The 25701-nt window shown below is 38.9% G+C and overlaps 1 protein-coding gene across 1 annotated transcript in view; it reads right to left on the reverse strand.

The window, feature by feature from the left end:
• Positions 1-25701, reverse strand: part of glra1 (glycine receptor, alpha 1) — a 184333-nt gene that overhangs the window by 22333 nt on the left and 136299 nt on the right. The window contains exons 9-10 of the mRNA XM_055225069.1: positions 17423-17637; positions 8081-8227 (exon numbers count right to left, since the gene is read on the reverse strand). Of these exons, the coding sequence (XP_055081044.1) occupies positions 8081-8227; positions 17423-17637 (362 nt within the window). The remainder of the gene's footprint in view (positions 1-8080; positions 8228-17422; positions 17638-25701) is intronic.

Consider the following 25701-nt stretch of genomic DNA (forward strand, 5'->3'; position numbering starts at 1 on the left):
AGCCAAATGCATCGCAAGCAACACGGATTACCACAACGGGATTTGGGATTAAATACACAGGAATTTTATTTGCTAGATTTATTTATTATAATTTTTAACTACTACTCTCCTTACCTCCAGACTTATAAATAGACCTAGAAATGCAATGTCATTTTTTTCTGCAGGTTACAGTAAATCATGCAACATGGAAAGTAGGCCAAACCAAAGCAGGACTAAACCAGGTCTTAAAAACATGAAAAAGGTTTGCAGTGGTCCAAAGTTATTCCTCACTTTCCTTATGCATTCTGAGCATTCTGAGTTTATAAGCACTTTTCACAACTTTCAGACTGTTTTGCCGTGATGGCAGAACTAACAGGAAGTCGGCAAGGCAAAGCAAGTTTATTTGTATAGCACAATTGGTACACAAAGTAAATCAAAGTGCTTTACAGAATAAGAAAGATATTAAAATCACAACATAAACAAATCAAAACATATCCATGCAGCTGTCTTAACGCTCTTTTGGAGAGGCCCGAATGCAGGCCGTTACAGTAGTCTAACCTACTGGAGACAACTAGGATGTTAACAGCACACTTTCTGATTATTGGACATTAAAACACTTTCTAATTAGATGCAGAAAGAATACACCAGATTTATTTGGACCTCAAGAGCTACCTATACAATATATCTGTACTGGACACAAGACACATTAAATAAGACCTACTGTGCTTGTGTCTGCAATATACTCATAATCCCAGTGAATCATTTTTTTTTAAACATTTGCATATTTTAAACTCAATATTAATCTAAAACGGAACAAGTCCACTCACTTAAAAAAACTGAGGTGACCCAAATGGGAGCAGATGTCGCCTTAAACTTCATCAGGGCTTGATAAGAAGTCTCGAAAATAAGCGATTAAAGATTTCTCAAATATGCACAAATCACACCAAATACATTTTTGATAGTGTTAAAGAGGAGGGGAAACAACTACAACATGGCTCAAGGCTCAAAGTTGATGTTGAAGAATACATCTGCTTTAAAGACCAGCACGCTTGTCAATGCATTTTAAATGAAAAATAAAAATAAAAAATAGAATATAAACAACTTGGTTAGCATCTTTATAATATTGCAAAACAGTGTACTGTGAGATAAATATTGTAATACTACCATAACCTGAGATTTTGATATGGTTACTTGCTTAGTTAATTAGTGCTAAGCAAAAGAAAAAGTCATTTAAAGGAGCTGTTCCACATGTGCCAATTTTAATAAAACAAATCAGACAACATGACCGTTTTTCCAATTCCTGTTTTAAAAAAGATTAATGTGTGTTTAGTTCAGGTTAAAAATTGTATTTTTTGTAGGATTTGGATATTTTATTTTGATGTTGAAAAGCAGAATTTTAACATGTTTTGATGGAGCATCTGTTTAAAGTGTGAGTGATGTGAGGACAGCTCAAACATGGCACTTCATATCTCTGTCCAGCTATCTGTCTATCTATCTAGCTATCTCTATATGTGTCTATCTCTGTGTTTGGAGATTCTAATGGAGAGATAGGAAAGAGGAGGAAGGAGAGAAAAGAGAGGTGGTGAGGAGTGAGAGGAGAGAGAGGAGCAAGAGGAGGGAGAGGAGAGAGGGGAGAGAGAGAAGGGAGAGAGGAGAGAGCGAGACAGAAGAGAGAGAGGAGAAAAAGGAGAGAGAGAAGACAGGGATAGGGTTTAAAGAGAACTTTTACATTACAGGAATTTGAATTTGATGAAACAATTCTGATTTGATTTTGAGTGAAAAATTAGGTTGTCATCACTTTAAGACAATGGATATCTGAGGACTGATGATGTAATTCAGCCCACAATTGTAACAGGAAAGAGACCTCTTTTAACCTGTGCCAAAGACAGAATAAATAGAGAGAGGGATACAAGGAAGGCCATCTGGGATACAGGTGCCATGTTAATTTATGAAGGCAAGTTTAGTTATATCTGAATACCACTATTTGCCTGGAAGCCACATAGACATCAATGTAGTAAGACACTTTTACTTGAAACTGAACCGTCAAATAATCATATTGTTATATACAAATTGTTTCAAGGCAATCATGAGCAGGTAACAGACTTTGTGAATTTGATGAATCACTTTAAACCCAATCTAAAATTCACAAGTGAAGACAGCAAAAGGAAAATTCATTTTTTGGACATGTGGATTGAAATTAGGGGCGGTCTCTTGAGTACAACACTGTATCAAAAGCCTACGGACAAGAATACTCTCCTACTGGCCACGAGTGCGCACCCCACGCACTTAAAAAAAGGTCTCCCTAAAAGCCAGTTTTTTCGCCTCAGACGGGTGTGCCAGAGTACAGAGGACTTTATAGAAAAGTCCATAGAGATGAGGGCAAAATTCATGGAGAGAGGATATTCTCAACCGTGGATAGAGAAGGCTTATCAAGCTGCGTTATCCAAACCAAGGGACGCACTTTTAACAAACAAGGACTCGGTGAATGTGAGACGTTTTTCTGCGATTTTTAATACAGTATATTCACCCCAGAGCCACAAAATCAAATCAGTCATTTTGAAACACTGGCACATTTTAAAGACTGATCCGGAATTGACACAATTATTCAAACATCCACCTCTGTTCACATATAGAAGAGGCAGAAATCTGAGAGATGCCTTGGTACATTCAGACTTCTCTCATGGCAGAAATACACCAAACGCGCAAACTCTTATTGCCCCTCTTCCTAATGGTAATTATAGGTGTGGCAGTCGCGCACAGTGCCATAATACCATCAAGACCTCTCATTTCTGCCATCCTTTTACTGGAAAGAAGTTTCCCATCAAGAGTGTCATCACGTGCGCGTCAACCCACGTGATGTACCTGTTGCGTTGTCCGTGCGGTCTTGCATATGTGGGAAAAACCACACGAAAACTAAAAACCCGCATCAGTGAACACAAAAGCGCGATAAGATGCCAAGATGCGGACTCTCCTGTAGCTGTCCATTTTAACCTGTTAAAACATGATGTGTCTTCTCTTCGCTTCTGCGGGATTGAACAGGTGCCTGCTCCACAGAGGGGTGGAGACCACGACCGTGCGTTAAAGAGACGCGAAGCCTATTGGATTTTTACTTTACAAACTCTTAGTCCTAAGGGCTTAAATGATGAACTGTTGTTTAATTTAATGTTGTGATGTGGATATGTAGATCTGTTTTTTGCCCTCTCTCTGAGTTATGAGGGAGATGTAATGGAACCTTTTGGGGGGGTCAGTTATGTCATTTATGTCAATTATGCTGTTTTTTTACGAAAATCCAAAGTATATAGTATATATCTGCTATTTTTTCTGATTGGTAATAATCATTATATTTTTCTGGTTATATCCATGTATTTTAATTCACAAAATACGTTTGTAAAGGAAATTATACACAATTTTGCGGGTGTTTTTTGGGGTCTGATTGTGAATACATGTGTCTTACGACTATTGGTTGATTAAACTATAGGGGGCGGTCCCTTGATTTTTATAAGGGGAGCGGAAGGGGCTGTCCTCATACCTGAAGAAGGTCAGAGCGACCGAAACGTTGTATGGAATAAAATTGCATTAAGAGTGAGACAGTGTGCGGGAGTTTTTCTTTAGTTTTTAGACAAGTGCTTCACCTCCTACGCACCTGTCGCCCAGTCGGGTGTGTGGAGTTTACACAGAAACGAGGACTATATACAAATTGTACTAGAATCAGTGGACATCATTCATAAATATTATCTTAGGAAAATGTTTGTAACTTCCATTTTAAGAAAGAGAAATCTGTTTCAAATTCATTCCATATACAAATTCCACCTCACTCGTTTAAACATTTATTGAAATTCCACACTTACTGCTAGAGATATTATTCTTGACTTGCATGTGACACAAAGTCCCCTTTAAAGATAATTTTCTTTATAAAATACATTTAATTACCCCTTTAAGCACAGAGGTTCCCCACTTGTGAGACGCATCCCCTAATCAATACTGACTCTTAAACATCTCTATAATCAGCAGAACTTCAGCTAGAAACACAACCATAGACAGTATAAAGAAGTGGACCAAGTGTGTGACATCACCCATATCGGCTTCAGTCAAATGAAGCTCATCAAGGCTAGCAGTTACAGGAGCCAATTTGGAGCCGAGTTCCACGTTTGGAATTCCAACTGCGAGTATCACAGCAACCAAAGAGCTCCTTCCAGCCCTCACTGCTGGTTTAGCATGGAGTAGGCGCTTATCAATGCTGTCGATGAAACTTGTTGCTAATGCTAGCAGGATGCTTACTTCTTATTCAGAACTTGGTGGCTAACAGGTTAGCCATTTCCATTTATATACACAATTAATGTATACAACCAAATAAAATTCACAAATTACTCAGATTATAAATTATAAGATCATCTTTTTATCTTGTTTTGAAATCTGTGAAGGTCTCATCTTGGCATAGCTACACAGTTGCATTCAGTGCTATTGTTGTTATTCCACCTTCTGCCCTGTTTAAATCCCAGCTCCCTCACTCACTCCTACAGCATCAGTACAAACATTACAAACTTTCATCTAAGCAGAGTCAGTTCATTTTTCCTTCTATTTCTTTCTACAGACTTGTTTGGCTGGGTCGGTAATCCTCCAAGTGTTAAATATTGATGGGTCTTGTGATTCACCCGGTGACTAACAAAGCTAAGCCGATATCAAACACAATGAATTTTGCAGGAACAGAGAGCAAAGAAAACACAGTACTTTTCTGTGTTTACAAAGATCTAATGACCAGGGAGCATGAGCGGATTTTATCTGTAATATTGAGGAGAGCGTGGACTTGTTGTTACAAAGGACTATGGGAAAACTTACAATGACATTTACCTGAAATATAGTGAGACCTCCAACATAGGGTGTTCTGGTGCCATGTGCACTGATGGACACTCTTGTGCTCGAACATGGTGTTTGTTATGGACAAACTGTGGCTAGGACATAAGTCCAATAACAGAACACCACTCGGGTTCAGATCAGGGAGGCTGTTCTTCCCAATCATGCCTCTCAGAGTGTCACTGTCATTACCCACATAGGCATTGAAGTCCCCCAGGAGAACAATGGAGTCCCCAGTCGGTGCACTGTCTAGCACCCCCCCAGGGACTCCAAGAAGGCCGGGTACTCTGCACGGATGTTTAGCCCATAGATTGCCACAACAGTGAGAAACCTGTCCTCGACCCGAAGGCAAAGCCACTTCTCCCCGCAGGCAACACCAGAGAAATGGGGAGTCCAGCCCCTCTCGAGGAGTTGGGTTCCAGAGCCCAAGCTGTGCATGGAGGTGAGGCTGACTATTGAAGGGTATGTCAAGTAATAAAGCTTCTAAGTTGCATTACAAATACATATATCAAAAATATGGAATGCATATTGATTGAATAAAGTTTCTTAGGGGCATCACATATACATATATATCTTTTGATACTGAAATCATATAAATTTTGAATATTATTATGTAATCACCATTTTTATACTGAATTTATATATTCTTTGAATGTTGTATCTTTTTGGAGGTTGTCTAACAAGCACCATACTAAGAGTTGAATACCATCTACTAACACTGAAATTAGGTTAAAGGTAACATTGTAAAACGTGAATTATGGGAGACAGTTGGTCCCTTGCAGAAACTCCTTTAACCGAGTTAAGGCAACATTGTAGGAGGTGAATCATGTCGTTTGACAGCTACCAATGTTTGTACTAGAATTAGAAGATCTTGTAATAATACTGAAACTATGTTAAAGGCAATATTGTGTGATATGAATTGAGGGAAACTGTTGGGGTGTGTAGACGCTCCTTTACAGGGACAGGGCAGTCGGATGAGACTCAAGGCCAGAAAAATAGACTGGTGTGGCCCGGAGAGATGAGCGAGGCCGGAGGGAGGAACCTGGGCGACAACCTACTCAACATAATATTTGCATATTCATGTTTCATGTTACATTTTTATGTTACGGGGCCAGGGAAAAGCAGACAGACCGCCTGCTGCACATACGAGGGATAGATCATATGACCCCGGGTCCTGTATTAGATTGTAACTGTCAGGGGAATAAACTTTTAAGATTTGAACTGATCGAATCCAGTCGTCATTTTGATAGAACACGCCTAACACTATCTAGCTGTTAACACTCAACCTTGCTCACAGCTCAGGTTCCTTCCCCCCCAGCAAGGTGACATTCCATGTCCCCAGAGCTAGTCTCCATGTCCAGAGTTCTGGTACCCGTGGCCCCCGCCTTTGACTGCCGCCCAGATCTCTTTGCGCCAGCCTTCCACAGATCCTCCCGCAGGTGGTGGGTCCACAGAAGGATGGCCCCACGTCACTCCTTCGGGCTGAGCCCATGGGAAAAGGCCCGGCCACCAGGCCTGGCTCCAGGGTGGGCCCCTGGTCACGCCAGTCCGGGCGATGTAACAGGCTTTGGTCTTGTACTCAACATGGAAGGCTTCTGAACCGCTCATAGTCTGACCCATTCCCCTGGATGTGTTTGCCATGGGTGACCCTACCAGAGGAATGAAGCCCCCGACAGCATAGCTCCCAGGATCATTCGGGTGCTCAAACCCTTCCACCACATTAAGGTGGTGGTTTAGGGAGGGGTAATCTCACTGTTGTCACCACTTTAAAGCACTCTTACTGTCATCCAACCAAATAGCAGAAGTTTATATTGTTTTCTGCAGAGTGTGAGTGTAGATGTACTGTATTTTCCCAACTATAACTTGCACTGGACTATAAGTCACATTTTTGGGGGAAAGTTATTTTACAAAATCCAAGACCAAGAACACACATTTTATCTTTAAAGGCAAGTTACAATAATAATAAAATAAAGAACAACAGAGCAGTACAGCACACTAATGTAACACATTTACTGGTATATTTATTCAGCTACATGAAGCATAGACAACAAACTGAATAATAGCTGAATAGCTGGCTTTTCCACAAACATGAGAAACATGAGAGTTCTTTTCACTGTGGTCTTACTTCTTCATCACAGTTCACACCGTAGGACTAGCAAACACATAAATTAAACAGAAGCTCTGGCTCATATTAGACATGCAAACAAAATTGCATATGAACGTATGGAAAATATGCATACCACTTGGCCTGCTAGTAAACAAACCGGTGAACTGAAAACTTTATAGTTTACTTTTCAATTGTTTCTTAAATAGTGCTCTGTCAGGTAAGACTTCCAGTTCACATAAAAGGCTGAACTGGAAAGCAGGAAGTAGTTTTCATCACTTATGATAAGCTAGACATTTACGGTATTGTTCCAAATAAAAAATAATCACTTTTATGGTCTTATAAATAATTAATAAATAAGGGGAAATTAAAAATGAAATGTATAAAGAAAACAAGTCAAGTTAATTTTTTTTTATAGGTATTACAAACACACCAGTGCAATCTACTGGTCAAACAAATGAACTGTAACGTATATAATCAACCCTTACGTAGTTATCTGATTAACGGTTTGTAACATATGTACTCAGATACATAAAGCACAGGGAACAAACATGTGTCTAGTATGTTAACGTAAGATATTAACAGTTAATCAGATAACTAAAGCAAAAAAACACCCAAAAAGTTTACTGTCGATCTCACCCAAAATCACTAAATTCACTGAATTCGTCATACTCAGTGTCACTTCTGAACTTCCTCAACTCCGAAAGTAGATGAACTCCCTCATGTGGTTAGATCAATGCATTTTTTAATACAGATGGGTTTCAGTCTAGTCACCACTCCATCTCATCTCGAATCAGGCTCAACACAGTCGTCCAATCAGATTTATTTATTTTAAGGTTGCATATGAAATGGAGGAGCTCAGTGGTCACCCATCATGTAGAACAAAATGACATTTCCCTCATCTCAGATTAAGAGATTTTAGTGCTTCACTCGATTCTGCAGAAATTACCCATATTTGTTCTGATACAAGTGGACCATGTGTGTCCCTGTATAGCTAATCACCTGATAATCACATCCATCTGAACTCAGGTAGATCCATCAGTGACCAGACTCACATCTTTTCATTGAAGTATTGAAGTGTGTATTCTGGATCCCAGGCAAATTGACAGGAGATACATAGATATTGGTTTATAGATTAGTAGTTACCTTCATGTGCCTTCGTCTCCTCCTAAAGCGCAACAGCTCTTTGTGTTGGCGAGCAATGAAATTGACAGCGGCATATTCGAGCAGAGCTGAGAAGACGAAGAGCAGACACACGGCCATCCAGATGTCAATGGCCTTCACATAAGACACCTGTACAGAAAGAAGAGATGGGAAAAAATGCAAGGTGATGATATTCAAGAGTGCTGTATGTTCTTTCATTTGCAAATTAATACTGCGAAATTGACTTTTCAGAGACAAAAACATTGTTAATATGTTTTTTGGTGAATGTAGCATTTTCCAAATGATAAAAGGTAACATGGTAATCTAAATATGTAATGTGTTCGCAGTTAATACTCCATAGAATTGTAATACCCTCTCTTTAACCAAAAGATAAGATAAAATTGTGAGCAAACTGTAACAACTCTTACAGGCAAAGCTGAAGAAGTACCTTGCCCAAGGACCCAGTTTTGGTAGTGGAAATCTGATCCCAGAGCTCAGGAGTTCATGCTTAGGTCCTGATTTTCAGTAATCCCTCTCTCTGTGATCCCCCCTCTCTCTTTATATTATATTTCCGCTCATTTTCTTCACATTTTTGCCTGAAAAATTCCATGTTTGGCTCAGTTCACTTCACCGTTCGGACACTTTAATTCAGATGAGCAGAGCTGGAGTCAGTGAGGAATTACCCAGACCTCTAAAAGAGCACAAAACACATTCACTTTGGTCTCATAGGAATCACTTAGCTTAATACATAATAATGACCCTAAAATAAACACAGATTGGTAGTACTAATATTTATGTACAACACAGTGTACAACGCAGGTACCATCTAAATACTATTCTATTACTTTAATGTTTACACTGCCATAAATTCACCTGTCAGATCTATTCCAGACGTGACTCCCGCCCTGTGTATCAGATACCCTCCTGTGTCTCCATGGGGTTTCATTCTGTGAAAAAAGCTACTAAACCTATAGTTTCAACAAACTACAAACATGTTCTGAAATGTTGCTCTATCAGATGCCCTCCCTGTGGGCCAGATGCCCTCCCTGTGTCGCCATGGAGTCTGATTCTGTGTAAAAGCTGCTAACCCTGTAGTTTTGACTTCTACAAACATGTCCTTAAAAATATATAAAAAAATAATGCTTAAAAATATTGCTTAAAAAACAACCAGGACAAATAGAGATATCATGGGTATGTTTACACAAAAAGAAAAATCAGATCATGGTCTGATTTCTGGAGTTATCTGATTATTGAAATGTTATGTGATCAGTTGCATCTGATGTGGGTAATCTGATTCCTCTCTGACCTACATCTGGTTCACAGGTTTGACCAGCACAATAATGCCAAAAAGACAGAATTGAAAGGAAATGTTCAATATATATCTTTCTTTTCTCTCTTCTCCATCTCTTCTTTCTTTCATTAGTTTACAAAGCTATAGAGCCCCATCCTCACTTCCACATATATTATGTGGGCTGTACCTAAATGCATCAGCTATTATGTGGGCTGTACCTAAATGCAACAGGACTCACGGCTCATTGGTTTGCACAGCGCTGTGGTTTCCGACTGTCCACAAATGCAGTGTGGGAGCAGGATTATGCAGCTCTCCTGGAGTTATAATTATACAGACTCACACAAACTCACCACTGTGTCACCTTAATCTGACAATCCCACAACAGGAAGTCATGGATTTACACTGTCTTTATCTCATCTTTATCAACTACTAAAGGATATAGGAATATAATAATGTTAAAGGTGCACTGTGTAACTTTTCTGATGGAGGGTTAGGCATCTGATTGTCTCCATAGAGATGCTATTGCCTAGAATGTTCTATATTATAGCATTGGTCACATGGCCACATTTTTATATAGTGCTTTTCCACCTTCAAAGCACTTTACATTAAGGACCCACTCACCTATTCACACACATTCATACACCAGTGTATGCAGACACTGGGGGACAAGATGGGTTGCCCATGGACATAACAACAGCATTCATCTGTAGAAGCTGAAAACACACCGCCAACCAGTGGGTCAGTGGCTCTGACCACACAATCAATGATGTTTATGTCGAGAGCAGGAATCAAACTGCCAACCTTCGGATCAGCGACAAACACTGGAGCAACTGAGTCGGTAGAGTGTTTGTCACATTAAATATATCTATCTTGCATTTATTCAATTACAGTTGTTTTATTTCTACAACAATTCCTTGAAAATCATTCATTTTTACTTTGAGTGACTCATTTCTCCACAGATCTGACCTGTAACTTGGACTGGTGCTGTTAACTAATTGTCTCCATGCAGAAAGATGCAACATTATGCAACATTCCAGACAAATAATTACATCTCTATGGAGACAAGAAGATGGCAGACACTGCAAGTACACCATTCAAAAAACAACCAAAGATATAAACTACAGGGTTAGCAGCTTTTACACATAATAAGACACAGGGATATTTAGTTCTTAACACAATCTAAATAATTGTTGCCTTTACAAATAGCTAATTGCAGCTAATGAAATAGTGGTTATAATTAAATTTGTGAAAAAGTCAGGCATATAAAAACTAAATACAGCTGGATTTAACAGTTCGAGTTCTTGTCCTATGGGTTGATCTCTGTTAGCTGAAGGACCCGCCCTGGCTAGCCTCTCGCTGTTCGTCTCTTGTTAGCTTTAGCTTTGTGGAGGTCAGAGCAGTAACTCCATTTGAACTGTAAACAAGCCGCTGTCTTCTATGTTTGTAAAGTCAGATCCGATAACTCACACTGTATTAGACTGGGGCTATATTAACCTTTACACAACACATGGAGCTAACACGGCCTTTCGGGACAGTGTGGTGGTCAGTTTTTCTTCTTTTTAGTCTCAGAAATGTCAAGAGCAACTCCTCTGCTCCATCTACAAGCGCCTTTCTACTTTCAAGCCACTCAAATGCAGACACTGAGAGCAAGATGGGTTAAAGGGCCCTTATTACACCATTTTCTCTTCTATGTTATATTGCTGTTTCCTCATCAAAAACATACCAGGAGTTGTGTTTTGTTTCATCCACACGTTTAACACACAAATCCTGCATATTTTGACTGAAAACACTGTAATCCACCAAGTGATGTCATACAAGAAGTACTCTATTGTGTTTTTAACTCCATGCACCTTCACTATAATTATTTGGATGATTTCAGACTTTTAAAAACTACCGGTTGATGACATCACAAGTTGGAACAGAGCATTTAGAGCTTTGAAAATGTAGTCTGTGGACTTCCGGGTGGGCAACGAGAGAGATGGCAGCCTAATTCTGTTCCCTTCCCAGTATATAGCAAAATAAACCCCTCTCAGCAACTAAGACAACTGAATTCAACAACTAAAAAGCAGAATGAGTGGGGGAGACAAACAAGAAGGATGACTAACTCGAAGTGCCTGAAACAAAGCACTGGAACAAGTGGAAAGTGAAGAAAACGTGGCGTGCACCGAGGCTAACATGTTAGCGGCTAACGCCTCAGCGTGGCAGGAGATGCTACCAGGACTGGTAACAATATTGGAAGATTTAAAACAAATAAAAAACAGATTTGCCTTATTTAAAGAAGTGAAGGCTGATATCTAGAACGAATTTGATGCATTCAGAGCTGAAATAAACAAGAAACTTTCTGACAATGAGAAGGAGTTACAGGAGCATTCAGCGGCTGTTAAAGAAGCACAAACATGTATTTGTGAGGGGAATTTAGAAGTTAAGGAAATATTGCCAATGCTTCCTTCAGAAGCATTGGCAATATTGCTTCCTTCCTTCAATATGGAAGGAAGAAAGCTGCGGAGAGAGTTGGATTTACCTGTGGGGACCCAGCTCAAAATTCAACGCGTACATATAGCTTTAGGTGAAAGACCGATTCACGGAGCGACACCATGCTCTATGATTGTGAACTTTCTCCAGTTTGACACAAAGGAGTTGATCCTCAAGAAAGCTTGGCAGAAGTGCTTGAAAATAGATGGAAAACCAATATTCTTTGATCACGATTACACCCATGATGTGGTTCAAAAACAAAAAGCTTATGGATGCATAAAGAAGATGCTAAAAGAAAATGGGGTTAAATTTCAGACACCAATGATGAAGATTAAAATCCACTGGACGGATGGGACCAGAACCTATGGAAATCCACAAGATGCAGTTGAAGAAATGAGGAAAAGGGGTCTCGATGTGACGACTGGGGTTACAGGGAGGGAAGACGAGGTGCAGCGGAGGATTCAACAGGCGCGTGCAGACACGGGACACACGGAGCAGATCTCCAGGATACAGAGCGAGAGAGAGGCTACAGGAGTTTTGAAGATAAAACACAGGAGTTTTGAAGGGAGGCAGCTGCTAAAGGAGAAATAAATAAATACACTTAAATATTAAATAATAAATAAAATAATAATTAGTACTAATTTAATTGGTATTTGTCTACTAAGATAATTTCATATAAACAAACAGTAAAAGTATCGGACAAACTAACCTAAACACTACTAAAACGGACAAGCAGGTAGAATTTTGGCAGTGTGCTTCTCTTTAAAAAACGTCCTACGAAAATAATTATGCTGGAAAGGGGGAATTATAATTAGTTGGACATAGTAGAATGGAAGGGAGACTTTTAGAGTCATCACCTACATCTACAGAGGGACCCTTCTTTTGTGGGAGGCTTTACCTCTCCCCTACCAACAGGACCTTAGGGCTACCTACAGGCCCAGACTTCTATTGGGTGGTTCTGTCTTTTTATATTTTGGTTAGAGTTCATAACGTTTGCTGTGTTGTTACTGTCATGCTGTCAGTATGTTTTTTTCTTGGTCAAAGTTGTGTACCAGTGATTTAAAGATTGCCTCTCTAAACGTGAATGGCTTAAATAATCCAATTAAAAGGGGTAAAGTTCTTAAAAAGTTAAAGAAGGAAAAGGCAGAGATAATTTACCTACAAGAAACTCACCTGTCTGATACAGAGCATCAAAAATTAAGTAAGCTGAGTTATAGAAATATATTTTATAGTTCATTTAAATAAGGTATAAACGGGGAGTAGCAATTTTAATACCAAACACTATAAAATTTGAAAACTAGAAGAATATATGGTTACATCATTGAATGTATATGCTCCACCTGAATCTGATAAATCCTTTTTATAAATCTGTATTTGACATAGTTGCTTTGGAAACAGAAGGAATATTAATATGTTGAGGAGATTGGAATATTGCCTTGAATCATACATTAGACTTAAGTAGTATTAAGAAAAAAAGTAAAACATATTTGTCACGATACATCTATACAACATTAAATTAATTGGGGATTATAGATGTCTGGAGAGAATGTCACCCATTAGAGAGGGACTACACATTCTACTCAGCTCCACACTTAACCTATACAAGAATTGATTACATTTTCATGAATAAAGAAGACAGGTTTAGAATATTAGAATGTAAGATAAGAACAGCTGATCTGTCAGATCACTGTGCATTGAGTCTAACATTGGACCTCAGTAGAAAAATTAAAAATACAAACTGGAGATTGAATGTTGGAATGCTTAACAATAAACAATTAAGGGAAAATTTAAAAACTCAAATAAATAACTATAAAAAAGAAAACTATGACAGAGAAACATATACCACAATAGTATGGGATGCTATGAAGACAGTAATGAGAGACAAATCGATATCACATGCAGCATATATTAAAAAGAGAAATTTTTTGACTTACAGACTGCCACAGAGGAAATAGAAAAATTTGAAAAACTACGTAAGAAATATAATAATCCAGAAATATTTAATAAAATCAAAGAAACAAGGAAGAAAATTAAAAATATATTAACAGAAAAAGTGGAAAAAAATTTTTGAGTTTCTGAAACAAACATATTATGAAGGAGGATTAAAATTGACTAAATCTCTTGCTAGACGTTTGAGAAATAAATGACAATCTAACATGATCTACAAAATAAGAGAGCCTATAACCAAAAACTTAGTTTACAAACCAGAAGAAATTGAAAAAGCATTTGAAAAATATTGTTTTAAACTTTATTCCCAACCTGAATCAGCAGATGATGAGACAATTAGAGCTTTTTTAAACTCACTAGATTTACCTAATATAGGAGAGTCCCAGAATTGAACAAATGAAATCCAACAAGACCCCTAGAATGGATGGATTTCCATTGGAATGGTACAGGACCTTCAAAAAAGAGTTGAACCCATTGTTATTAGCATTATTTAACCATACTCTGAAAAATTGTGTTTTACCTCCATCATGGAGAGAAGCAATAATTATAATTATCCATAAAGACCATCTCCATCTCTTTTTGCAATATTTATTGAACCTTTGGCACAAGCTATGAGGATTGGCCCTGCCAAATTTAGAAGAGTATTTCTATGCAGCTCTGCTCAAAACTTTGATTTGTTGGTGTGACTTTGAATGCATGGCTAAGTGGAAACAAATTGAGTTGAATAATGTTTACCATGTACAAGCTATGATTGCAAACAAAAGACTGTTTAAAGAAAATTAAACTACGTTAGATTCCATAACCAAATTTGCACTGGACGTCAGGTTCAAAATTGTAAGAAAATTCAAATTGGAGAAAGAAATTACACTTTTAAGTTGGCTAGCATATGATACAAATTTTAAACCAGGAATTATGAATACTAAGCTTCAAGACTGGGAAAACAAATGATTGAACATTATAGGAACGTTTATTAAGGAAGTGGAGTTGGTGAGCTTCCAAAATATAAAGCAAAGATTTGATTTAGAACATCAGGAATTCTATATGTATCTTCAAGTGAGACATTATTATCAAAAAGTGATCAGACCAGACCTCCAGAGTGAATTAAATATAATCACTGCAATACTTTGGCATGCATATACGAACAAGAGTGTAAAAAGTATATCTAAATGGTATAAAGGTTTGGGGGTCAACAGGAAAAATACATCGTTATACATTAGGGATAAACGGGCAAAAGAAATTAAAGAAGAATTAAGTGATGAAAACTGGTACAAAATTTGTCAAAATCAGATAACCTCACCTAATTCAACAAATTGGAGAATCTTCTGCTGGAAGAACATAATCAGATTTTTCATCACACCAAAAGTTAAAAAAGCATCACTATCTATGGATCAACCATGTTGGAAACAATGTCGGGAGTATAATGTGGGGCATGCACATGTGTTTTGGCAGTGCAACAAGGTGTCACAATTTTGGGATGCATTGGGCAAGAAAATGGAGAAAATATTTGGCTACACACTACCAAGAACATGCATAATAATGTATTTTTACAACTGCAAGTATCATAGCAACCAGAGCCAATTCGGAGCAAGGATGTTGAAGGTAATGTCTCTTTCCAAACTTTACGCTGGTTTAGCAGGGAGCGGGCGCTTAGCAATGCTGTCAATCAAACCTGTTGCTAATGCTAGCGGGAGCGACCTTGGGGAAAGAGGGCACCTGATTAGTCTGTGATTAATTTTCATATCTTGATTTATTTATTTATATATAAATTTATGTATATATATATATATATATATATATATATATATATATATGATTGGTAACACGGTTGAAATGACCTCTATGTATGTCATATCTGCAGTACATGTCCAACCAGGAAGTAAAATAGACAAGATTTTTAGTATAATCTTAAATATAATGATGTTAGCTGTGTTTTTGTGAAACCAGTTTAATCTGTCATATGTAAGGACACAACAGTAGTATTCATCTGTGATCAATGGATTTAATGGGAGCGAGATTCAAACCGCCAACCAGTGGTGGAAGAAGTACTTAATTCTGTTACTTCACACATTATTTCATGCCTATTTTGAGATCTAATAATGCTTCAAATGTATTGATTTTGATAAAGATTTGTGCTGAAACAATTGAATTGATAGTTTCTTTCCTAGCTCCTTTTTATTTGTACATTTTTGTTTGATCACACTATGAATGTGTTAAAAATTTAATCCCTCTGCCTCTTCAGCAGGTCTCAATCAATAATAAAAAATACTTTTACTTTTCAGAAAATGTAGTGAAATAGAAAGTACAGATACCTGCTCTTAAATGTAGTGAAGCAAAAGTAAAAAATTACTCACATCCAAAATGCACTTGTACTTACGTTCATTACATTCCACCACTGCTGCCACCCTACTACTACTCCATCTTTCATGACACGTACGTATATCTGTGCGTTGGTCTTCCCCCTAAGGTTATGGTAGCCTGTATTATCTCCATAGCAAACGTTTTACTCACTGCATTTGCTTTAAAATACAAAGCCCCAGATAACCTATGGCTATAGGGGAAGAAACATGCAATCCTTCAGCTATGGTAGTTCTGATCAAGCCGATCTCAGAATTTAAAGGATGGGTCATAATGCAGAGGACATATTTCTAGGGTGCTAGTCAACAAAAAAGAAAATTCTTGGTCGACAATGTCCTGCCATTAGTGCACTCACAAGAATACACCTGGAGTATTTCTATATAAAATTACTAGGATAAAGTGTACTTATATGTGAAGGCAGATGCAGGATTCTTCAGATAAGCCTTTCCGTCGTTTCTGCTTTTGTCCTATATAAATCTTTATGATCTAAATAAAAACGACTAAATGACTAAAGGCATACAGCACTATAAATTTCATCAGGACAATAAAATACATCCTAACCTCTGACTGGGGCTTTTGTGTCACATTGCATGGGGTGACTGTAGCCCACTGTGTCCACTGATCCTAAGGCTGGCAGTTTGAATCCTGCTTTTGACATAAACATCATAGAGCGCCACACATTGGCAGTGTGATTCCAGCTCCCACGGATGAATGTCGTTGTTGTGTCCTTGGGCAAAACATTTAAACCACCTCCTCCCTAGTGTTTGTGTATTTTACCATATTATTGTGTCTTTGGATAAAATACTCCATCCACCTTGGTACTATGAATGCAATGTGTCAGTGAGTGATTGGTGGTGGTCGCAGATGCCAATGGCACAGATTAGCAGCCTCGCTTCTAGTCTACCCCAGGTCAGCTGTGGCTACAAGAGTATATTACCGAGTGTGGAGTGAATGAATAATGCACACAACTGGAACTAACTCTATTTTATTTTTACATTTTAATTTAAAAGTTTAGATTTTATGTTATGCAAACGCCACATTTTCACCCGGTTAAAAATGTGTTGCTTCACCTGAAGTTGTGTTTCATTTCTTGCATTTGAGTAATCTTGCGTATTTAATCTGGGCACCTTGGCCTTGCTTTCCGGTGCTAAAACTATAAATAATGAAGATACTGAGTTGTGCGTAAAGAGGGAGGCAAAATAGTTTAAACTGTGTGAAGAATGCATCACTTCTCTTTTTGTAATATGATTTTTGAAACATATTTTCTGTAGTTTTCAAACCTTGGGTAGCGAGGCCCTAGATCCTGAGCTCTGTGTTGTCATGGTGAGCACGGTGGTGATTCCCAGTCCGACCCGAGCCGGAGCGGCGTCCATGTTGATCCAGAAGGAGACCCAGGACAAGATGACGATGAGTAGCGATGGGATGTACATCTGGATCAGGTAATATCCCATCTGACGCTCCAGGTGGAACCGCGCCTCGATACATGTGAATTTACCTAGAACATATGTGAGAACGAGAGAGAGAGAGAGAGAGAGAGAGGGAAAGAAGGAGGGGGAGAGAGACAGGGAGAATGAGGGGGAGAGAGAGGGACAACATTTCAGGATAGGTTTTAGGTTCACTTGTCTATATTCAGAGATGGAGGTGTTACTGACTCTGATGGTCTTCCACTGATCTGTAGTTCTTTGGTGAAATATTAAGTCCATATTTGACATTTTAGCGCTCATTTGTTATTTTTTTCCCCTCTCTACCCCTGTCCTCCCCTTTTTCTCCCTTTATTCTCTTTCTCCACTGTTCGACTCTCTCCTCCCTCCTCCTTTGTCCCCCTCTCTTTCACACCCCATCCTCCTCTCCCTCACTCCTCACCCCTCTCTCTCTCCTTGTCACTGCAGGAGTGTCATAAACCACAAATCAGTTTTGGTTGAACTTTGTCTCCTCCAAATGTCACTGTTCTCCACAAACTTTTGAACTCATTTTCCCCCAGTCCACATTAGAACCGCACTAGGTTCCTCTCTCCTAAAGCTGTATTTATTGACTTTTCATAATTTTCCACAACATAATTGAGTTCATGTTGGCACAAATATAATCAAACTTGAACCACAAAATTATAAAACATGTGTTTTATTTTTGCCTGTTAATAATTAATAATTAATACATCCTATATCCTATAAACTAGTAGTATTATTAGTAGTCATACTAATAGCAGATGTAGTAGTGTTTGTAGTCATAGTAGTACTGCTGTTAGAAGTAGCACTAGTAACAGTAGTTAGTCATAGTAATACTACTACTAGCTGTAGTTGTCACATCAGTTTTGGTATAGTCGAAGCAAGCCCGTTGACAGCCTGGGGCAAGAAATCTCTCATGGGTCCCTCTCTAATACCATTGAATAGTAATAAAGTCCAATTCTGTGCCCCTTGGGGCCCAGAACAACAGACCCTGTGTCTACTCCGCTTAGTGCTTACAGTAGTATAGTTACAGCACTGGTCACTTCCCCTTCAGAGTGCTATACAACATACAACATGTATTGTGTTAATTAAACTACTGCGCATCGCATCAGGTTTGTGAAGTTGTAATGTATTGTTTTGTATCTTGCTTTTGTATATTTATGGCAAATTGCCATGTGGGAGCATGGGTAACGTAGGATGGCATGTAAAACCTCTTGAGGCTTGTTTTTGGTGAGGGAGCAACTTTAAAACATCGTAGAAAGCTCTAAAAAGTAAATTTTGTATAACTCCCCCTCTTTAACTAATTTTGAAAAATGCAGACTGGCACAGATCTTTGCAGACGGAAATGCATATATTTACAGACTTTACTTGGCACTAGAAACCATATAACATCTATTTTACATTCCTCTTTTCAGTCCTTGGGTGGTTTCTATGTCAAAAAGTGAGAAGTCCCGAGATTATTTCCCTTCACTGAAAAATAGTTTGACGACTTCCTCAAACTTCAAACTTTTGACTGATCCCACAACCCCCAGGTCTAAAATACTACACAAAATGCTCCCTCTTTCTCTCTTCATCCTTCTTTCTTTCTCTGTCTCTCTCATCCGCGTGTTACATTGATTTGACGTGGATGCCCTCGCAAAAGCTGGTTCTTATGTTTCCTGTGATATCGGTTAGCTTAGGCGAACTTTGGTTGGCTTATGTTTCTCCTACGTTAGCATGGATAGAATGTTGTGCAGTGTTTTCTCATACGTTAGCCTAGAGCGGTGTAAGTCCTTGTGGTTGTTTATGCCTGCAGTAGCTTATGTCATAAAGGAGAGATGGACTATATTTACTTGTATATTTGACTCATAATATGTTTGGTTGTGATTCAAGGACAACTTTAACTGGGTTTTGATGTGCAAATTTAAAACATGAATAAAAAATCATACAGTGGGGACTAAAATATGTAACTGGATCTAATCAGTGTAGAGGTGACCCTGCTCAGAATGAATGTTTTTCAAAGTATTTTTTTAGCAAGGTGACCCAAGGTTAATGCCATACTGTTCAACATTCCAGGCAAAGAAAAAACATCTCCATGGTAGCAAATCCCCCAAGAAAGTTTAAAGGACATATATGCAAAATTGGCCACACTTTTAATCATGTTTCCCTTTCTCTTTTACTCTCTCAAAGTTGTATTTTCAGTAATTAATGCATGTTTGAGTAATATTTACTCTCCTGCATTCAGGAGAATGCAGAACTGCTGCACTTACTTAATTAGGCCCGAGCCCCTATAGGGCGTAGGGCCTATTGTTGCAGACTGTCTTCACGCGCGCATATTTGTTGGGTTTGCATATTTGCTGCATATTTGCTGTTGCTAGCATGTCAGCGTCATTGACTCCATGTTGACGCTGACATGCGTTAACAGGAGTCAATAGGAGGAGTCGTCCCCCGTCGCCCCTGCGCATACTTCTGTGTCCTAGCAACCCATGGCATGGGACATGCATATTTGTTTTTGCTAGCATGTCAGCGTCAACATTGAGTCAATGGGCAAAGCGCTCATGTCCCCCAAACACACTCCTGGCATCGAGCCCTATCCAAGCCCCCATGCCGCAGACATGGGCCATCTTTATAACTGCTAAAATGAATGGAAGTCAATGGGAGGTCAATGGCGGACCCCGACGTCATGGCGAATGACGGGCGCGTTAGCGCTCGTCATTCGCCATTGACCCCACGGTGACGTGGGGAAAGTCGAGAGCTTTCAAAAAACGTATAATATGTCATTCTAATGTTATCGGATATATTGTTTTTGCTAAAAATATTATTATTTTTATTAGGCCCGAGCCCCTACAGGGCGTAGGGCCTATTGCTTCCGGAACGATGAGTGCATGGGCGAAGCCCATGTACTCATCGGGAAACATGATTACAAGTGTGGCGTCTTCACGAAGTTGCGCGCTTTGCGCGCAACTTTGTGGCAGCACCGCACCTTGCACAGACTCCTGTGTCCTAGCAACCCATGCCGTAGGCATGGGACATGGGACATGTTGACGCTGACATGCGTCAACAGGAGTGAATAGCAGGAGTCTTCACCCCCTGCACAGACTCCTGTATCCCAGCAACATGCATATTTGTTCTTGCTAGCGTGGCAGCGTCAACATTGAGTCAATGGGCGAAGCGTCAGCGCCACCCACAGGGAGTGCCGGGTCGGCCGAGTGCGACGCACGGCCCGCGAGGGCCGTTTGATGCCGCTTGCGGCTTTAATTTTTATTTATTTCTTCAGCTTTTTGAACAGGAATTTGACCCCCTGAACATATTCAAAAACTCACCAAATTTTGCCCAAAATTCAGGTCTGCCGAAAAATTTATTTTTTTATGTGGTGCATCATTGGGCATAAAAAAATGGCGCGACAGCGCCCCTTGCAAAAGTCAAAATGCGTCAATGGGAGACATCCCGACGTCAACTTTGGCGTACAGCTACGAAATTCGGTACACACATTCTTCAAGTGATGTCAAACTAAAAATATTATGGCCACGCCCTCTGACACACCGGAAGTCTGCCATCTTGGATTGAAAATTCCAAAATGCGTGTCAGTGTTTTCGCTGACCTCGCATTTTCGTCAACTCCTCTGAAGGCGCTTCACCTGCAGGGCTGAAATTCACTGTACATCATCTAGACAAGTGGGGCATCAAAAGTTATCCAATTTATGGTGATCCCTTTTACGGTTTCCGTGCAGCGAAGCCGCAAAATTCCATCGGAATTTTTGCAATTTTCAAAAGTCAAAATTTGCTCCCGTTTGCGCATGCAAAGTCTGATTTGGCTCAAATTCAAATCAGTTGTAAAACTTTCGGGCATAAAGCTACTCATTGTGATAGAAACTAAATTGGCGCGATAGCGCCCCCTACAGAACATCTAATAAATTAGTATGGAAGGCCGAAAATTTAGTTTTCCCAAATGTTACCAAATTTGACACAAAATTCCATTGGGTCATCCCAATCAATAAAGTCAATCACACCTATGTGTTTTTTTGCACCGTGTTGCCATGGCGATGCGCCAAACTGCCAATGTTATCCTAATGGGAATCCTCCCAATTTTTCCCATTCATGGGAAAAATATTAGTTTCATGGAATAATGTGAAATTTGGCACCATGACTCGTCATGTCATCCTGATCAAAAAAGTCAATCAGACCCAAGTCATATTTTTCACTGGGTTGCCATGGCGATGCGCGAAAGCGCCCATGTTATCCTAATGGGAAATTTGCAAAGCATAATGTCTTCATATTACTCAACAGTAATGTATTACTAGATTAAGAACACATATCCAGTCTATCTGCTTCTAAATATCTTATGTTTCTTGCTGATAGCTGCTGCCCTGTTGCCTATAGAGTCTTCACACAGTGTGATTGATATGAGCTGCAACGGAGAGAGGTGCGAACAGTCAAAGGAGTGACATGTGGGGCTGTGTTATGGTCTGGACTGGGGTTGACAGATTTCAGAGAAGCACTGAGATTTGTGAGTTATGTTTAAATAATAGGATTCTGTTTAAAGTTCACATTTTAAAAGTGACCAAAAGAATTGAGAAAAAAATTCTGAAACCTGAACTGGCAAACTAATACAAAAATCACAAATTGAGAACATGTTTGTACAAATTTACTACAGAGTTAGCAGTTTTTATGCAGAAGACTGGATAAAAACTTGTTTGTGGAGGAAATTATGATACAAAAATTGTAGCCTTTGTAATTTGCTAATTGCGTCCATTTATATTGTGATTGAGATTCACTTGTGATTAATCTTAATCTCTAGTCAGGTTCTGATACATAAACCTGTGTTATGAGATGGTAGCTGCTTTTGTTTCTGATGTGAAATCGAGTGTCAGGTGAGTCAAACTGAAGTTCAGGCTCCACTGTCTCAGTACAAAAAGAGGAGAAGGTATAGAGGGAGGTATATAAAGTGTAAGAGTAACTACAGTATTATTTATATATATATATATATATATATATATATATATATATATATATATATATATATATATATATATATATATATATATATATATATATATACTCACCTGAAGGATTATTAGGAACACCATACTAATACTGTGTTTGACCCACTTTCGCCTTCAGAACTGCCTTAATTCTACGTGGCATTCATTCCTTAGAAATATTGGTCCATATTGATAGAATAGTATTTTGCAGTTGATGGAGATTTGTGGGATGCACATCCAGGGCACGAAGCTCCCGTTCCACCACATCCCAAAGATGCTCTATTGGGTTGAGATCTGGTGACTGTGGGGGCCATTGTAGTACAGTGAACTCATTGTCATGTTCAAGAAACCAATTTGAAATGATTCGAGCTTTATGACATGGTGCATTATCCTGCTGGAAGTAGCCATCAGAGGATGGATACATGGTGGTCAGAAACAATGTTCAGGTAGCCCGTGGCATTTAAACGATGCCCAATTGGCACTAAGGGACCTAAAGTGTGCCAAGAAAACATCCCCCACACCATTACACCACCACCGCCAGCCTGCACAGTGGTAACAAGGCATGATGGATCCATGTTCTCATTCTGTTTATGCCAAATTCTGACTCTACCATTTGAATGTCTCAACAGAAATCGAGACTCATCAGACCAGGCTAAATTTTCCAATTTCAACAATTGTCCAATTTTGGTGAGCTCGTGCAAATTGTAGCCTCTTTTTCCTTTTTGTAGTGGAGATGAATTGTACCCAGTGAGGTCTTCTGCTGTTGTAGCCCATCCGCCTCAAGGTTTTGCGTGTTGTGGCTTCACAAATGCTTTGCTGCATTTCTCGGTTGTAACGAGTGGTTATTTCAGTGAACGTTGCTCTTCTATCAGCTTGAATCACTCGTCCAATTCTCCTCTGACCTCTAGCATCAACAAGGCATTTTCGCCCACAGGACTGCCGCATACCGGATGTTTTTCCCTTTTCACACCATTCTTTGTAATCCCTAGAAATGGTTGTGCGTGAAAATCCCAGTAACTGAGCAGATTGTGAAATACTCAGACCGGCCCCTCTGGCACCAACAACCATGCCATGCTCAAAATTGCTTAAGTCACCTTTCTTTCCCATTCTGACATTCAGTTTGGAGTTCAGGAGATTGTCTTGACCACAACCACACCCCTAAATACATTGAAGCAACTGCCATGTGATTTGTTGATTAGATAATTGCATTAAGGAGAAATTGAACAGGTGTTCGTAATAATCTTTTAGGTGAGTGTATGTTAGGATGCTGTGTCAAATACAGAAAAAAATACAGAATACAATGATTTGCAAATCCTTTTCAACCTATACTGAACTGAATAAACTACAAAAACATGATATTTAATGTTCAAACTAATAAACCTTTTTTGTTTTATGCAAATATTCACTCGTTTTCAATTTGATGCCTGCAGCACATTCCCAACAAAAGAATGGGAAAAATAAGGAAGGCTTAAAATACACCTGTATGGAACATTTCACAGGTGAACAGGTTAATTGGAAACAGGTGAGTGTCATGATTGGGTATAAAAGGAGCATCCCTGAAGGGCTCAGTCATTCACAAGCAAGGATGGGGTGAGGTTCACCACTTTGGGACTATTTGCTCAGGCAGTTGTTCACAGAGTCTAAGAACAACGTTTCTCTTTGTACAATTGCAAGAAATTTAGGGATTTCATCATCTATGGTCCGTAATATCATCAAAAGATTCACAGAATCTGGCGAAATCCCTGCATGTAAGCGGCAAGGCCGAAAACCAGCACTAAATGCCCTTGACCATCGGTCCTTCAGGGGGTACTGTATTAAAAACAGAAATGAATGTGTGAAGGATATTACCGCATGGGCTCAGGAACACTTCAGCAAACCATTGTCAGTTAACATAGTTTGTCGCTACATCTCCAAGTGCAAGTTAAAACTGTACCATGCAAAGCAAAAGCCATATATCAACAACACCCAGAAACACTGCTTTTTTCTGGGTCCGAGCTCACCTGAGATGGACTGACACAAAGTGGAAAAGTATGCTGTGGTCTGACAAGTCCACATTTCAAAGTGTTTTTGGAAATCTTGGATGTCATATCCTGTGGGCCAAAGAGGAAAAGGACCATCCGGATTGTTATCAAAGCAAAGTTTTAAAGCCAGCATCTGTGATGGTACGGGGGTGTGTTAGTGCCCATGGCATGGCTAACTTGCACATCTGTGAAGGCACCATTAATGCTGAAAGGTACATATAGGTTTTGCAACAACATATGCTGCCATACAAGCAGCATCTTTTTCAACAACTGTTACAACAGGGTGGCTTCACAATAAAAGAGTGCGGGCACTAGACTGGTCTGCCTGGAGTCCAGACCTGTCTCTCATCGAAAATGTGTGGCACATTATGAAGCGCAAAATACGACAATGGAGACCCCGGACTGATGAGGAACTGAAGTTGTACATTAGGCAAGAATGGGAAAGGATTCCTCTTGCAAAGCTTCAACAATTAGTGTCCTCAGTTCCCAAATGCTTAGTGATTGTTGTTAAAAGGAACGGTGATGAAACACCATGGTAAACATGCCCCTGTCCCAACTTTATTGAAATTGAAAATGAGTGAATATTTGCATAAAAACAATAAAGTTTATCAGTTTGAACATTATACATCATGTCTTTGTAGTTTATTCAGTTCAATATAGGTTGAAAAGGATTTGCAAATCATTGTATTCTGCATTTTTTTTTTTTTAAGCTTTACACAATGTGTATATATATATATACATTATATATATATACATTATATATATATATATATATATACATTATATATATATACATTATATATATATATATATATATATATATATATATATATATATATATATATATATATATATATATATATATATATATATATATATATATATATATATATATGGCATGGCCTGGTTGCTCAAACATGAGTCACACTCATTGTACATTCCTATCAGTTCAGGCAATCAGTTTTAGCACAAGTGAAAGTCAATCTTGTATGGAAATGGTCTGAATGTTTTTGTAGCGAGCAGTAATGGAATGAGGTCCTGTCCTGTGTATTTAATGCAATGAACTAAAACAAGATGGCCGCCAGTCTATTTCATCAACACAGCACAATGTGAAGGACTATGCTCTAAGGGGTACA

The sequence above is a fragment of the Periophthalmus magnuspinnatus genome, chromosome 10 (assembly GCF_009829125.3).
Source record: "Periophthalmus magnuspinnatus isolate fPerMag1 chromosome 10, fPerMag1.2.pri, whole genome shotgun sequence".
Lineage (NCBI taxonomy): Eukaryota > Metazoa > Chordata > Actinopteri > Gobiiformes > Gobiidae > Periophthalmus > Periophthalmus magnuspinnatus.